This window comes from Channa argus, chromosome 4 (genome assembly GCF_033026475.1).
Source record: "Channa argus isolate prfri chromosome 4, Channa argus male v1.0, whole genome shotgun sequence".
NCBI classification, from domain to species: domain Eukaryota; kingdom Metazoa; phylum Chordata; class Actinopteri; order Anabantiformes; family Channidae; genus Channa; species Channa argus.
The window spans coordinates 19,924,063-19,941,492 of record NC_090200.1 but is presented as its reverse complement, the minus strand read 5'-3'; the positions used below and the strand labels follow the sequence as shown (position 1 = coordinate 19,941,492).

At 39.4% G+C, this 17,430-nt stretch overlaps 1 protein-coding gene across 1 annotated transcript in view; it reads left to right on the top strand.

Annotated features, from left to right (window-relative positions):
* The window catches only part of abtb2b (ankyrin repeat and BTB (POZ) domain containing 2b), a 40,902-nt gene that overhangs the window by 14,962 nt on the left and 8,510 nt on the right, over window positions 1–17,430 (top strand). Inside the window, exons 2-3 of the mRNA XM_067502142.1 lie at window positions 11,239–11,388; window positions 14,547–14,757. Of these exons, the coding sequence (XP_067358243.1) occupies window positions 11,239–11,388; window positions 14,547–14,757 (361 nt within the window). The remainder of the gene's footprint in view (window positions 1–11,238; window positions 11,389–14,546; window positions 14,758–17,430) is intronic.

The following is a 17,430-nucleotide window of genomic DNA, read 5'->3' as shown; positions in this document are numbered from 1 at the left end:
AAACACACAAATTAAACGAGACTATGCAGATTAAACCTGTCTGAAGTTGTTGAGATGACCTTATAAAGAATTTCAGTGACACACACTGAGTCAAACTTGCCTTTAGCACCTGCACAGGCAACAGCTGGGAACACACGCTACAACAAACAACCTCCTGACTCCTTACGTATGCACACACACTTCAACTCCCCAAACTGTATTTGTGTTGCTGCCGTGCTTGGACCGAGGAATGTGTGAGATGGTTCCCCTGCAGAGAAGTAGCTGTAAACCTTCATCACAGCAGATATGTGTGTTTTTTGCGCTTTAGTCGCAACACTGCCCACTGTGTTTGAAGGTCAACAATACACTAGTAAAGACTCTTCTTTTTACTTAAGGTGAAGGATAGAACTTTGAAAGTGGTAATGGATTTACAAATGATGAACCCGCTGACAATCATTTACAATTACAATTAAGACATCCTTGAAAATCAAACTGTGTACTAATCAATAGAGCAATGGAGGTACATTTCTCTTTTTAATCTAACAGATCAGACACATTGACAGTCGGGCATATGTCTCTTTCAGGTCTCTGTTTTTTATCTTTTGTTGTTTAAAATGTTAATTTTTGCTTTTGTTCCTCACTTCTTCCATTTCTTGGGTTTTGTTTGTTCATTCTTTTTAGCATAGTTTGCTCACTTAAACAAAAAATGTGAAATCTAGCTCAGAGATGGTCATAAATGCAGTCACCTTTTCCATAGAAGCTGTTGAGCGGGGGAGTGATCAATTCATCAGTCTAAGCCCAGAAAGACAACATGGATGGTTCCGTGACCGTCAGCTCCACATCCTCCACTGGGATCGTGGGTGGCTGTGTGTATGTTTGTGTAATGTTGACATAGACACAGTGCAGCTTTGTTGAATGTGTGCCCTGTAGTTCTGACCACATGAGTGCTTGTTATCATAGAGTGGGGTGTCAAGGATATGATTGTCTGACTTTGTCTTTTGTTTTGTTTTGTGTGTGTGTGTGTGTGTGTGTGTGTGTGTGTATGAGTTGGGGGTTAAGAAATGACATAAGTGCAGGGTCCTTTTGGGGTGTGGACCCTCACTCTGTGTTCACTGTGTGTGTGCGGGGTGTGTACAGATTGTGTGTGAGGGTCAGGGGTGAGCTGTAAAGTCCTTTGGTGTCAGATGGGTCATTCAGGCAATTGAATGAGATGACTGGTCTGGTTAAAGGTACTTTACTGCGTCCTGCTAAAAAGTTGGACGTCTTGACACGCCTTGCAGGTCCCTAACACACCCGGGTCACACACAGAACACTTATTTTCATCTTCTCATCTGTCATCTGTGAGACTAAAACATGTTCACAAGAATTGTGTGTTTAATGACACTATACATGGTGCATACCATTATTTATTTCTGTGCTAATGCATGTGTTGCACTGGGCATATTTATCAGAACTTCATCATGTGTGCCAGAGTTTGGGGGGTCCATTGATTTGTTTCAGGTCTTACACATGTTCCATTAGTGGCATTGATTTCCTGGCTAATTGTATGAGGTGTTCTGCCCAATCTAACCATCCCATGTGATGGCTGATGTCCATTCCCTCCAAGCATTGAACTTTCACCTCTCTTCTGTCTTTCACAGTGTGGACAGTTGTTGTCAACAATAGCTTGGACACAACGGGCAGTTGTAAAAGGATCAGCCCAACTCATTACTGCAGACAAAGACCTGTGGGCATTGTGTATAAAGCCCTGCTTAGTTTGTTTTTCACTGCTGTAAAATGCTGCTGAGTTGTATTGGCCATGAAATAATGCAAACTCATCGTTATTTTTCATATCCATGGAAGGTTCTGGATGGAGGTACTTGGACTTTACATACATATAGTTATTGGAAATATTAATATATACTTTTAGTACATTCACCAATTTCAGAAGAAATTATTGTAATTCCTTTAGCAATTATTATTTACCTTGTAGATACAGATGAGATACCTTGCAGATCAAGATTTTACATCTAAAAGTAATGATATTCTCATTAAATGTGATCCAGTGTTATAAAACTACCACTTTCATAATAATTATTTAAAATGCTAGCAACTGTTCTGTATAATAAGCACTTCTTCTGAGCACCTTTTTGCATACAGTACTCTTATAGTGTTTTGAAATTGTGGTATTGCTAATAACTTTAATAAGCATGTCAGTAGCTGATGCAAGTGTAAGCCACACCTTGTGTTACCAACACATGGACACACAAAAGCCCACACAAAAGCATACTATACAACACAAACAGTGGTTGCCCAGAATGTGGTTTGTCTTTTCCTTTTCCTGAGCTTCTTTTCCACTCTGCTGCAAAACTGAGTCCAAACACTTAGTCTGAGAAAGACAGAGAGAGTGAGATGGAGACAGAGAGCCGGATAAAGACAGAAAAGAGTGATTGAAAGAGGGAATGAGCTTCCATTCCTAATCATAATCCAAACCCCTGGATCACTGTTTTTTTTTTCTCAGTTTGACTCACTCTGTTCTGCGTCATGATTTTGCTCTCTACCCAGCCCAACATGAAATGTTAATCAACAGAGAGCTGCTTTAGATTTACAAGGGGGAATTTGGAGCAATGTCTTTGAAACTTTGAAACTCTTAAGTCTCTCTATCTGCTTCTTGTTGAACTGTGAGAACTGTGCTTCAGCAAAGAGAGTTTACTGTATATAGGCAGTTGGGAAATATTTAATTCTTGAACTCTGTAAAGTGAAGTACCTGTGACTGTCTGTGGGCGTCCCTTTGGTGGGAAAGGCACAGCATGGTGCTATCCAAGTGTGTTAATTAATGTCTGACTTAATGTGTGAATGCTCAATTCAGTCTGAAAGAGAAGCACTTGAGAGGACAGGAAGGATGAGAAAGCTAGAATTATATTTAGAAGCTCAATCTAATAAGTGATGGTGATTCAAAAAGTGCTTTTTATAGATGTTATTCAGGGAGGCGTTGAAGTGATAATGAAATGCTGCCGTATGTGTTATTTAGGTCTTAATGGTAGTTAAAATTTAAATCTGTGCAAGTAAGGTATTTCAGAAAAACTAAAAAGCTAATAAGAGTGAAGACACTTCAAGTACATAATAGATTTAGTGTTCAACTGTGCAACTGTGAAAAACAGATCTGGTGAATTGGTCTTTCCAGGTCAACGCTGTAACCTTCACAACAAATATCTGTCTCTACGCATGTTGAAACCTTTACTTGCAGACTGAGCAGGTTTCAAATATGTGCACTTCTTGCTCAGTTGTTATTGTTAATTAGTCTTCCCATTTGAGCATTTAAAATTACTTAGGAATGAGACTTTTTATAAGTTCAATAATGAAACGGTTTAATTTATTAATGAAAACAAATCACTATAAAAACCACAAAACAGCCACAGTTTATGTTTGTTTGGCTGTTTATTTGGTCCCTGAATTCCAGAAAAGTGAGAGATCCACCCGTCCAACTTGCAAGTGAAAATTTTACATTATTATATTTTCCTTTGTAAAGAACAACCTCTGATGCTGATGGTGACGCTTATATTTGTCTTTTAGGTGAGGTAGAGCTGCAATAGATTCTGTGTATACAGAACAATTGATTTACACAAATTATGGCCAATCAGCATCACTTTATAGATTTTATACATATAAACAACATGATCCTGAAGATTAGAAAAATGCACGTATTTATATATACAGCACTACATATTAGTAGCTGTATGCAAATTAAATACATCTGTACTCAAATATAGAGGGTAAGAGAGTAAACAGGAAAACAAAACTCAATTTGAACTACTTCTAACTTCCAGATCAGCCTTGAGTACTGTGATTAACTGATGTTAAAGTATGTGTGGGCATGTATTTGTATATGTATTCCTGAGAATTATGATGATCTGGAGTTCAGGTTCAGGACTTGTTCAATGAAAGTTTTGTCTGCCATCCAAGTGACTGGCTCTTTCTTTTTACTTTTTTTACAGTCCCGCTTAGAGAAACTGAACCGATCATACAGACAGAAACAAAGAAATTAGCAAACACACACATGCATACACCTAGTGTATACACACCTATAGCACTATTTGATGGAGAGCTGAATAAAAGGTAGTTTGTTCTATAAAAGTAGGTTAACTGTTTCTGTTTAAAACAGCTAGCCCTTGATCTGCTCCAGGCAATAATGTCTATATAATGTTTTTATTATGGTCATATAGTATAGTGTGCCAATGGAGCTGTGGCCTTTTTGTGTTGTTATTTGTCAAACACCTCCAGGCAGTATTTTGAATGGTGACATCATCCCAATAGTAAAAGTGGATTTGATTATGAGAGGGTGGGTTTGAGGTTACATTTTTATGTGTGTGTGTGTGTGTGTGTGTGTGTGTGTGTGTGTGTGTGTGTGTGTGTGTGTCATCCTGGGTCATTACAAAGAACAAAACCATCCTCCATACACAGTATAGTGCATTTCCAGCCCTAAGACTGTACAATAAGCCAGTGAAACCTATTAAACTATGTCATCCAATAATGGAGCTATATGTCCCTTTGTTGTACACTATTGAAGTTGTGTGACATATGGAAATGGGGAATGTTAAATATGACTAGATAGCCACAGGCACCACAGTTGGCCTGGAATGTAAAATACCAAACATGATTAGTGATAAAAAGGAGGAGAGAGGGTAATGGGGGAGGGAATCATGATTAGGATTAGGGTTTGTTGTGTACAGGAGCCCATAGCGCCATTTTTCAGGGCTGTGGGAAACAGACCTAAAGAATATCTCACATCTCACCACTTAATTTGTGTGCGTGTGTGTGTGGGTGCATGTGTGTGCATGTGTGAAAGAGAGAGAAGTGTAGTTAATTAGGTATTTTTTATAGACCAGATTTACAGCTCAACAGTCGTAATATGGGATTGTTAGAACCACTTAACTTGACCTGTTTGTATGAGTCTAGGCAGCTTAGATCTACCCATTTACCAATTTTCCATATAAACAGGAAATAGCTGGTGCCTTATGGTTGCAACTTTATATTTATTAAAGTTTGCAGTGTAATATTTTAATCTTGTAAAACATTTTATGTTTGAGTTTCTGAACACACTCAGGAATTTTCTTTCCAAAGAGTCAGTGTACCTGGTGTAAAGATTCAGATCTAAACTTTGAGGTTATGCACTCTGGGATCCCTGGCAGACATCTTACAGCAGACATATCCATAACTTTTACATTCAGCCTGTGGGCAGGAACTAAATTTGACACTTTCAAGTATTTGTTTTAAATGTTCAGATCTCATATTTAACATTTAACTTTTTGGTTTTACTTTTTGAGCACCTTAAAAAGCCAATAGTTGTTTGCTGGGTGACAACAAGCAGACCATGCAGACAAAATCTTTTTTCACCATAACTTCTGTTCTTTACATCTTCTCTTGCAGTGATTAATGGTGCATGTGGGTGTTCACTGACTTAGGGAAGTTCACTTTTACCCAGCTGATAAGGTTACTTCCTATTTTAGCCCCAGCTCAGGGCTGTGTCTGACCTCTGATCCCTTGCATCCAGAAGTCACAGGAGTGTCACGGGACATCGTCCAGACCTGACATCTTTTGTCTATCATGGTCTCTGTTATATCAGGCCCTAAAAGGAAAGTGTATGTCTGTGTGTATGTGTGTATATGAGAGATGTAGAGATCACTAATTTTTGCTACTTTTTAAAACAGAAACATCCTGATTTGGACACAAATATTCCTGTGAATGGCCAATTCAGTCCAAACTAAGAATTTAAGTGCAAACAGATTCAGAATATGAATGCTTCTCTGTCCACTTCCAACTCAACAGAAGTAGTTTGTATTTTGACAGACACACTTGCACGTACCTTGTCAAATGCATGATTATTATTAGCTCAAATACTAATAGACCACTTTTAAGTTTCTAAATGCTACTCTGTCCCACTTGAAATCTGTTTAGATAAGGATCGTTTCAGAATCCACCAGAACAAGCAAACCTGGATATTTTTAACCCTGATTCTGAAGCCCTGCAGTTAGCGTAGCTGAACAAAACTAAGCCTACTTGTTTTTCAGAGAAGTACAGTACTCGTGCAATAAACCTCAATCATCAATCTCCCTGTTATCCTCTCTGAAGTCCGGCTCAGTGCTTGCAATAAAAGACCTTTGCATGGCACACAATCTCTAAGGGAGGAATGTAGTGTGTGGGTGAGGCTGGATGTGTAAAAAAACAGGTGTTTTGAAGCGTATAATGGTGGAAAACAAGAGGCCTGGCCTGTCAATGAAGGATCACATCTGGCCTGTAGATTCCACTGACATGAAATAAAGTATAAGCATGTGTGTGCCCTTTGTTGTTTCTCTAAACAAGTGGATAAGGAGACTGTAAGTGTGATACACACCCAACAACAGCCCTGTCAAACACTGTACTATTGTCACCCTCTGACCTTCACACAGGAGCAAGCTTATAGCTTCCTGGCCCACAATCATAGCTTCTTTCTGGGCAGGGGAAGTTGCTTTGAAGCCCCTTTCCCTGACACTGATCCATCTACCCTGTAATGAATGAAGAGGCTGTTAAAGAAGGCAAGGCAGGTGTGTGTGTGTGTGTGTGTGTGTTGTGAGAATGCACACATTCTCCTGAGCCTTTGACTTTGTCTGTCTGCAGGAGTTAAGCTGATTATGTCCTTCTGTCTTTCACACATTCTCTATGGTAGACAAAACAAATGAACACATGCAGCCCAATTATGGTCTGAGAATGTGCTTTTATCAGCAATGTGGGAGCTGGTGGGAACAAAAATTTCACAAAAATAAATTGCTAAGAAATTTAGAATTTAGCTGACAACGTAGACAGGAGAAGCAGAAATATCCACCAATCACTAGATATTTTTGGCAATAATGCTGCTACCAAGCCTGTGTGCTAAAAACACGAAATTGGAGTCAAGGACAATAAGCTGCCACAATTGTTATGTTTTTTACATGCTAGCTTCTTTTGGCAGCCTGTTCATCATCTTTGTGAGTGATAACTTGGTTGAGCTAGGAGGAGCAGTATTGGTTTTGAGAGATAGTTTGGATGGGCTGGAGACTGCCACAGGCTTTGCGGTAAGCTTCAGCTGTGATTTGTAGCTAGAATTCCCACTTGACATTTGCAGGGTCAACCTCAGAAATGGAACCATAATTACCGCAAAAGAATGAATCTCTTGTCCCACTTGTCTTCCCCTGCCTCACCCTCCTCTGCTTCAGATATTCCTGTCTTTCACCCCAGTTTTTCCTAAGTTGTATCCCTCCCCTGCATGAGTCATTCATCTTCACCAAAGCTCTACAACCCTTATTCCCTCTCCCCCTCCCAGCTTCTGCACTCATCCCCTCCCCTTTGTCTTATCGTGTCTCAAAGTGCCAGAGAAAAATGATGGATATGGTGGTGGAGCTGCTGGTGCTCATGATATTAGCGGTGGTGGTGGGGACAGTCTGGTGGACCTACATCAGGCCCAGATGACGCAGGCTGGGGTTCAGCGGCGAGGCAAGCAACGGGGTGGAACCATGGGAACCACTGGGCGTGTGGTGGTGTGCGAATATTTGCCCCAGCTTCGAAAAAATATGACAGAATCAGTTAAAATGACAGTATTTTACCCTTTCCAAGGATTTTACTTCATTTCAAGACACGTCTATTTTAAGCCTGCTAAATGTAGTTTAAAGGTTATTCTATTAATGTGATGACAAAAACTTCAGAAGCAAAAAGTTGTTTTTTTGTGTGTTGGCTGGAAGGTGGTCTTCTATTGTTTTCCAAAATAAATCTTAAAAAGCATTAGGAAATTTTTAAACTAGTTCTTAATAGTGGTTTGATATTCCCTGCATATTATTGGGTTTCTATTTAAACCATTTTATATATTTTAAGCAAATAGGGAGAGTTTAAAGACTAGAAACTTGGTGAATCACATTACAGGTAGTTTATTCCATAGTTTGGTAATTTGCATGCCATTGCTCATGTACATAGAAAACCACATTAGTTTTTTCACACAGCCTAAGTTGACAAAACCTCTCAGAACATGTCTTACACCCCAAGAGGCATGAGTCTGTGTAGGAATGTAGTCATTTCTGAATTAGCTATTTACATAACATAACATCTACTACTCTGTCTTGGGGGCCACTGTAGTTATAGTCACTATAAAACATTATGATGTCTACACGGTGAAGCTTTTCAGGAGACTGTTCACACCATAAGAAAGTTATTGAAATAAATGAACAGGTCCCTTAAGTATCTGGCCATCATCGTTAAAAAGGATGCTGTATTTTTCTGAGAATGGCTAATCCGAGGCCTCGGCTGGGGATTCACACGAGGTGTTGTAAAAAGCTTTAGATGCTTTACTCACATTTATGTGAGCTCAGTGACAAGTTAAGGAATGATTAGTAAGCTGTAGAGGCAAAACTCTGATCCTAAGTACTAAAAGACTAAAGGTAGCCTAAGGTAGAATTACTAACTACGTTGTATGCACAGTGTGGGTATGTTTGTGCTTGTGTGAGTGAACAGGGATGTGTTGAAGCATGAGTTTAGTTTGTTTGTCTGATGTGCATGCTCTTTGTCACAGTGGTTCTCTGCTAGAGGCAGCCATTTCCATTGTGTTGGGAATGTGGAGTCAGCAGATGTTGTACATGTCAGATGGCAGAGAAAGAGAGGGAGAGAGTCAAATTTTTTGCATGGGACTGGTTTTGTTTTGGCAGCAAAACTTTGCCAGAGTGGAAATATCTTTAGTTCTCTCAATATGTTTTTAATTTATGAAACACTACTCTGGACTGAAGTGACTTTCTCCTTCCCTGCTTGGCTTTGTTTTAGGAAGTTAACATATCATGTGCCATGTACTTTTCAACTTCGAAATCCAGCTTCTGCAATAACATTTCCATGTGACTGTCTTTATTCAGCAGATGATATACAGCCTGTCACATTGACTAGATAATGTTTGCATTTAGCACATGAATTTAATACTGTCCCTGTCTTATGAATTATGAATTATTATGTCTTATGAAGCGCATGCAACCATACACAGTTGAAACCAGGGTGCAATGGCCGTGGCTATTACACAGTACTCACTAAGGCAAACCCAGTTCACATTTTGCAATACAATCTAGTCATTACTAGCTGCTTCCAAGCACAGCTGATGTCACAACTGCTGCAATACTTCTCCTCTTGAGTCCACCCATACAGTTGGACACTAAGTTTTCTTGTGGGATACTTGTATAAGCTATAATTGTCTTTCTCATATACTGTCTTTTGATTATTGTGGACATTTATGGTTCAGTCTAAAGCAGTGAAGACCGTACATGTTTTATACATGGATTTAAGGGTAGTCAAAGTCTGGGCGTGTCATTTAGCTTGAGGTTTGTTCCATCTTTGGGCACAATACAGATTTACTGTAAGCATTTTTGGCTTTATTCTGCATAATGTATAATGGCATTTTTTGTTTACAAGTAACAGAAATAATTTACTGGTTGTAAAATATTTGTCCTTTGTACTTCTTAATTCATGTTCAATCTTCTGTTATGTCATGGGGTGTTGAGAGGAAGATAGTTCAGAGCAGGATGGTGGGATTTTTTTTTAACATGCATCAGCAATTTTTCTCACAGATTCTAGTGAGAGGACAGCTTTAGCTGGAAGCACATGGAAATGTCATTTTAGGGATGGTAGCCCATATTTTCCCCTTTGGGAGGTTGAGATGAGTTTGAGATTGAGAGGCTTGTTTCCTCCGGCTTTGTAAATAAATCACAAACTTGTACCAATCATCTTTCCTCTTTCCATTTTCCTATTTTATCCCACATCAATCTCCCACTCATTTCCTCTGGTTTTGGCAAAAAGCTCACCTCAGACACTGCAGCCAAAATAAAGGTTAACCTCTGGGCAGCTGCTCAGTTCAACTAGGTGCAGACACCAACTAACAACACACTGTGATCTATACACAGCCACACATTGCTCCAAGAAAAGCTAATGAAAAGCCATTAGATATGTACTGAGGGCAGAAAGAGCACACATTGTTCTCACCTTCTTATGTCACAACATCGATCAATTTTAGTTGGAAAACAGCAATCACGGGGGGGACTGTAGTCAAAGAGCATGAGGACATCTTTGGGTTATGTAAGAATGATGTTATCGCCTTGCCTGCAATTAGTATGACAGCCAGCTGTCATGTATTATAAATTACAAACTTTATGTTTAGTTGTTGAATATAATTATTTGATATCTGATTTGCTAAAGGGGGTAAGTGATACTCCTTAAACAGTGCATTTTAATTATATTTCTCTTTGACTTGTGTTACACATACAGCTTGACAGAGGCTTGACATGGCTGGGTTGGACTGACTGAATATAAAGCATTTGAAGAGGAAATACCATAACTGTCCTAGATTCACCCTAGTTACGCTACGGGCCACAACAATGGATGCAGTGTGCTGCAAAAAAGTTGATTCCTGGGATATTGTTGACGAGTTGCTCACAGTATTTTTCTGATTTTAACACACATGATCATCAAATGATGATTTTTATCTCTTTCAAATGTATTTCAAAGCATTTACACCTAGTGCATCTAACACTAAGTCCTCCCACCTGTCTGTGGGTTAGTTGGTGTAAATACCATGGTCAGAATAAAGGTTGTTGGAGTCCTGGTTTGCTAGTGGTCTTTGATGTGTGCAGTACTCTGTTAATTAAGGACATGTGAAATATGATCCTCATACACTTTGGTCATATCAACTTTACTATCATTTATCTAGCCACCATTGTTTCAAAATTATTTCAAATATTAGCAAAATATTTGTAAATATGACATCTAGGCAATAACCATACACTGTATGTGTGGTATGTCTGTAATAACATTAGTACAGTAGTACTACTCAATACAACAGGTACAAATCCAGCATACCTGTAGTAACTATACTACAGCTATTAAATAACTGTAGAAACACTAAATTCCTAACTCAATCTTCTGGTCTGTTTCAGTATTTTTTTGCACTGTTTGATGCACTGGGTATTTGTTTTGTTTGTATTAGTCTGATGTCACTGATGTTCTCTGTTTATTTACCTAAATGTGTAGAGAGCGAGACTCACATGCCCTATGTGTTTATTTGCCCTTGGTAGTGTGGATTACATGTTGCCAGGATTGGAAATACATTGTGTCAATACAACAAAAGCAATTGTTTTGAGACTCCTGTTAGAGCAGTGTGGATGGATGGTTGCAGAAGCAATGGGGGCTTGTTTGCAGGACTCACCAACATATCATATTAATCATAAATGTCTTTCTCTCTTTTTGTAGGTGTTTTGTCTCTTCCGGCCCATTTCAGTCCCTACACAGAGAACCAGCAGACATCTGTTGATAGCAGGGAGGATGCCTATGCCCAGCTGGAGCTGAGGACGCTGGAACAGTCCCTGCTAGCTACGTGTGTTGGCAGTATCTCTGAACTCAGTGAGTAAATGCAGTTCAGAAGAGTTTGTGTGGTCGTGTATTTTTTTATATTAATAGATTATTTCCCATCATGTGTTTACATTATTGCATTCCTATGAGCTCTTTTAACAAACAATAAAGTCATTAAACATTCTTGTTATTACAGAAAAACAAACAAGTTATAAAGCAGTTGTCAAATTGTCGATGAAAGATACTTCATATTCGTATCTTGTTTTGAACATTTTCTAAACACACCTAGATTTACCCACCCTGTTTTCTGGCTTTTGAAGACAGGGAACATTTCCTTTGCCAGAAACACTGTTATTTCAGACAGCCGAGTGCAAGGCAGATATAATAGATTTGCCATTTTTATCTTTCTGTCTTAGGATATGTCCCATCTCATGCCTTGTTTTGAAAGAACTCTCCTCTAAAAATAAGCAATGCAAACATCTATCAACACATGGAGCTCAGGAGAATAAAGTGATAATGTGTCTGATTGTATATTGTCTGTCCCTGGTCTGTTTTGCTGTGTCTGTATGCATCTTGTACACACAAACTGTCTGTTTCTCTGTTTCATCTATTGTCAACTAAGTTAAAAGACATGGACAGCGCGTTGGCCTTAGTGGCTTGGCTTAACATCAGCACTGGCCAGACCCACATCTGCAACTTTTCAGCTGTTTCAACATTATGAATTGGCATCGGCCCCCTATGTGAGATAGACCACTGATTGACTTTTCAGCTTAGTTAATCAGTGCACGAGAAGAGACTATGGTATTAACCACTTTGGCACAATTTGTAACTTAACAGATAACAGGTTCTTGATTAGAAATTGTCTATGACTAACAAGAGTGTTGTGAGAATGGTAAGCCAACATTGCTTAGGTTACAGTTTGTATATCTGTGGTCCCAGGTCTTCTGCATTCTCATGCTCTCAAACAAGCACAGATCATGCAGTGCTGCACACCCATCGGCTGTCATCTCTGTGGTATGTTCAAATGCCACTTTTTGGTCCTGACAAAAGATGATGGGAGCAAATGCTACAGTGGGTATTTACAGCTAATTCTTTGAAGGCCTGGTGTGTCACAACACTTGGGCTTCATTTGCATGTTTTTGTAAGTAGGTCAATATCTCTGAGACTGTATATAGGTCTAACCATAAAACTTAAAAGCTGTTAAGGTGTAAGAACTTTCCTGGAATTTTTTTTCTAGCCCACAGATTAACATGTGTACTGGACATGGACTGAAGACATTAAAAAATGAGAAAAAGACATTAAAAAGAAATTGTAGGAGTGTTAGAGGTATGAACTTGGATGAAGTGCGTTGGGTACAGTGGGTGTGCTGAGTGGGGGGTTCAAGGGAAATGATGGAAAGTTATAGAGGTGAAGAGTGAGGTTTTCTGGGCAGGGTAAGAGAAGGAGGGATGGAGATTGGTGTTGGTTTGAGTGGGGATAGGTTTCCTTCTCCAAATGAGCTAACACTCTGCCATTTGTTCCTCAAGCACAAGGCCACGTTCATACACCACTGCTGTTGGTGAGGCATTAAGAAAGTGTACACACATACTCAAACACAGACAAGCTCTTTTTCTTACTTGCTCACTGGTCTCTTTGTGGCACATCTCTCTGGTGGTGTGAAGCTGAGCTGTTCTGGGCAGCACTGGCACCCTTCAGACTGCCTACAAAAACACATATACAGTTGTATGTTCATCCATATGCATTCATACAACATAAACACAGAGGGCTTGGCAAACTGATCTGAGGCCAAGACACCAGGCACACACTGGAGCATCTGTATTAAACTGCTCAGCATTGCTTGATCTCTTGACTGGACCTGGCCAAACAGAAACGTGATGGATACTGGATACTTATGGTAATAAATGTCCAGAATTGGAAATTAAGTGCAGCCTACAGACTGGTTCTTCAGACACATTTGAAAGTTTTGTTTTTTGCTGTGCCCTTTCACTAGGTATGGGAAACTATGTGTATGTGACCATTTAGTCAAAGGGACATCTGAGGGAAATATTAAAGCAGCACTGAACTGACAGAAAATAAATTATATTCAAAAATCTATGTCTCAGTTTGACTTCCATGCTTCCACAAGTACTCCGATATAAGCTGTTATGTAAGAAAGAAGTAAACCATATCCTTCTGACCCCCTGGAGCTTACTTTAGCTTCAGGGCACAATGTAAGCTGCAAAGCCAGGGCTCTCCATCTTGGGCAAGAATTCCTCAGAGACCACCTGGAGGGAGGGCTGGTGGTGGTTAACACAAAGGACACTCTTCAGCTTTGAGTGGGGTCTGTTTTGGGGAGGGCTTCTCCAATCTCACCCCCTATCGTCATACACATACACACTTGCACTGCTAAAATCTCCATTCTTAGCCCCCGCACAGCCTCCTATCCCCATGGTAATCTGGTTAGAAATTAACCCAGGGGTAATTACACTAAATGAGTGTTACATGATCCCAAGTTCAACCTGGCTTCCCTTGCCCCCTCCTAGTGTTCACTGATGCTTTGTCTCTTCCTAATACTTCTTACTAAGTTAATAAAGTTTTATACAATATACTTCACATACAGCAATCTGTTTGAGTTTATCTAGCTGCACACGGTTTTCTGATTTACTTGCAACGTGGATGGATACAGTGTCTGGTAATTCAAATATTTCTCACATCTGTTTCAGCACAGCATTGTTTTCACACAATGAAAATAGTGACCATTTTTACTTAGTTACAAGAGCTGAACCACAGTTTTTAAGCTGTTTTTTTTTTTCATTTTACTAATTCCCACTGCTAAGTGCAGCAATTGGGGAAGCGTCAATAGAGAAACGCTTTAACAGTTCATTAGAGCGTGTGATCAACTGTCTGTCAGACCATTAAGTCCTTCAGTGGGTAAAGATGAATGGCTGTTTAGAGCAGGGCTCACTGATAATGACACTGCTAATGGCAAAAACCACTTGAGATATTGCAGGACAGGAATGAATAAAGGAAGCTTAAATGGTTGACTTGTAAGGAAAGATGAAAGCCTGTTAAGCATTGAGATCTCTTGATGTAGTTGAAGTCCTTTTAATGTGCCACTCGGCATTTGCCTGCATTCCACCACAGGGAATCTTTTGGCTTTGATAAAGAAGATTTGAGCAAATAAAATAAGCAACCTTTCTAAAGCAGATCTCATGTTTCCTTTTTTCCAGGTGACTTGGTGTCTCGTGCAATGCACCACATGCAGCGTCTCAGCTCAGTGCGCCCGGGGCTGAGCCCAGCCCGCTACGCCCGTCCCCAGCAGCCCGTGTCCTGGTCGCCTGACGCCCTCCACACCCTCTACTACTTCCTGCGCTGCCCACAAATGGAGTCCATGGAGAATCCCAACTTAGATCCCCCACGCATGGCACTCAGCAAGGAGAGGTAGGAGTCATGCATGACTGGACAAGAGCATTTCAGATGCTTTTACATTTTAAAATGTAACACAGGCAGTAAAGAAACACATCGAATCCTAGAAAAGTGGTGTGTTTGACCATCTGGGTTTTGCAGCAGTATGTAAGAAATGTTATTAATGTCATCATGCTAGCTACTGCAAATACACAAACCTAAGAATGCAGCATCCAACTTTAGAAATTAACAGTTAGGTTCTAATTTGAATTTTGTAAAGGTAAATTACAGGTAAGCAAAAGTTTCCAGGTGTTATTGTTAGTTTGTTAAATGTGTGAATTGCATGTTTAGGGTGTAAATTAGGCTGAAAGGGTTGGTTTAAGTGACTTTATGAGGTGCTAATGGACTTTTTTGTTTTTGTAATTTTGTTAGGGATACCTCAAAATGTCTGTGGGTTTTATTTACAGAACAATGGTGGTAATTCTTGTATATTTTTATCCTAAAACAAGAGAATAAAAACATTTGTAAGAGCACACTTTTATATTTTATTCAAACATTCTGGTTTTAGTTGTATAACATGGACATATTTAGGTTATCCTTTTTTAAGTATCAGAAATTAATTTCATGTTGTTGGCTTGTCATAGTAGGCAATGAGTTACCCTGAACCAATTCACCGTTCCTTTCTGCTTTAGTGAACTATTAAAACGTATGCCATGTGACAGTTCACATGAAATACATGTGAAAGGATATGTGCAGTTAAGCTAACATTATTAGTCAGAATTTCAGCTTGAGTGTATTCTGTATGAAAAAAAGCCTGTAGCCTGCCCACGCATCTGTGTTCAGGCTTCATAGGAAAAAAAAAAACAGACGTGTGTGTATTTCAGAGTAACTACATGTTAAAAGTGTCAGGGCAAAGTAATGTTGTAGGTTTAAAGGTTAATTACACATTCAACACTGATATATTGAGCTCTGCAAAGGCAGCCCTCAAACATTTATATGTGATACACCTACTAAAGTGTGCGTATTTTGCTGTGATAAGTGGGATTAAATGTTTGTGCCAGTTAAACCTTTAGAAATGCATGTATTTGTACGTTTTTTTTGTCAGGTTTTAAAACTCAGGGACACCCATAGTTACATTAAAGATTTGCATTGAAAACAGTCAAATCTGCATCTTCTCCTACATATAGATCTACACATAGATTTGCAAAGATAAGTGTATACATAGAGAGCTAGATCCTGTACATTTAATAATGAACAGGCACAGTGTGAGTAAGCAAAGATAGGCTCTTAAAAGAACATAACAGTTTATGCACAGTTCTCTTTTCCCCTGTCTTAGCTGTTTCTTCCAAGTCCTCAAATGTTTCTTTTAAACTTTGAGTTTATATCCGTCTGTGTGCAGGATGAAATTATTTAGCATCTAGCTATAATGTATACTTTGGTTTGCCTTCTTGTCTGTATCTGTGCCACTAATAGTTGCAGGTCGATAAATGTTAGCATGCAGGATAGATTCAGGTAGTTGAATAGAGCAGTGCAAACCTGGAAGTGATTACAGTGCAAGTGCCTGGTAATGACACAGACCTCTCTCCTTCATGGGGCCTCTCCATCTCTTTGGCTCACCCTTTATTGGAAGCTTTATAAAATCGTTGGTGGAAACCCAAAACCACCAAGTCTGTGTGGGCTAAATTATCAAACATTATATGGAGTCTTTTGAGAGCCTTATGGCAGAATCCTCAAGACTACAAGAAGGCCCATTTTTGTTATGATCCTTTAAATCTAGTGCTTAGTTATGAGTGATGATCATGTATTGGAATATTAGACTGCATAAAACCTTCAACATTTTATGTGTGATTGTGTGTTTGCCCATGCTTGTTTTTGCATTCACAAACCATTTTTAAGCTAAACTTTTACTAGTGCTGAAAGTTATTAACCAGTTATTTTAATGTTAAAATCATTAGTCTCCACTGCAAGAAGAAGCACTTCCTAACAATCTTGAGAGACTACCTAAACCCTTTCGGCTCTTTAGTGGATGGAAGGCAGCACTAATGGATAGATGTGTTACTATGATAAGATGTAGCCAGTGGAGCTTACTTCTAACCACAGATACATAGGATATGGTTCCATTTCCCCTTATGGAACCTTGATGGCAGTAATTTGACCATAGATTATTGGTTAACCTTGACCTTTTGCAGCCCACAATGGGATCCACTTTAAGACTTGAAGTTTGTTCCAACATGAACTTAATTACTGGCTTTAAGATGTAGGACATCAAGGGGATATGAGTCTAATATAGCATGTGTGATTTTTGCCTCCTGGGGTAAAAAGTCTTTGCTTTTCACGTTGGAGAGGTTAGAGTTTTAAACACACCTGACCACAATTTGAACTGTTTACAATTTTTATTAGCAGCCAGGTGGTGGTGAGAAAGGTGCAATGAATCACAGCAAACATTTATAAGGCCATGTGTGTGGGAGAGTTTGCGTATGTATGTCTGTGTGTGTCTGTTCCCCGCTGTGCTTGGCATGCAGTCGTAGCATGTCGGGTCAGAAGGGGAGCCAGAAGCGTTATCTGGTTTCAGTGTTAGCTGGCATCTTTGCTTTGATGTTCCACTGACTCTATGGTGAATGTGAAGTTTGCATCTCAGGCTGAAAGGCATAACCACAGGGGTCAGATGGGAGGGGTGGAGAAAGAGGCGTAGGCGTATTAATTGTATAA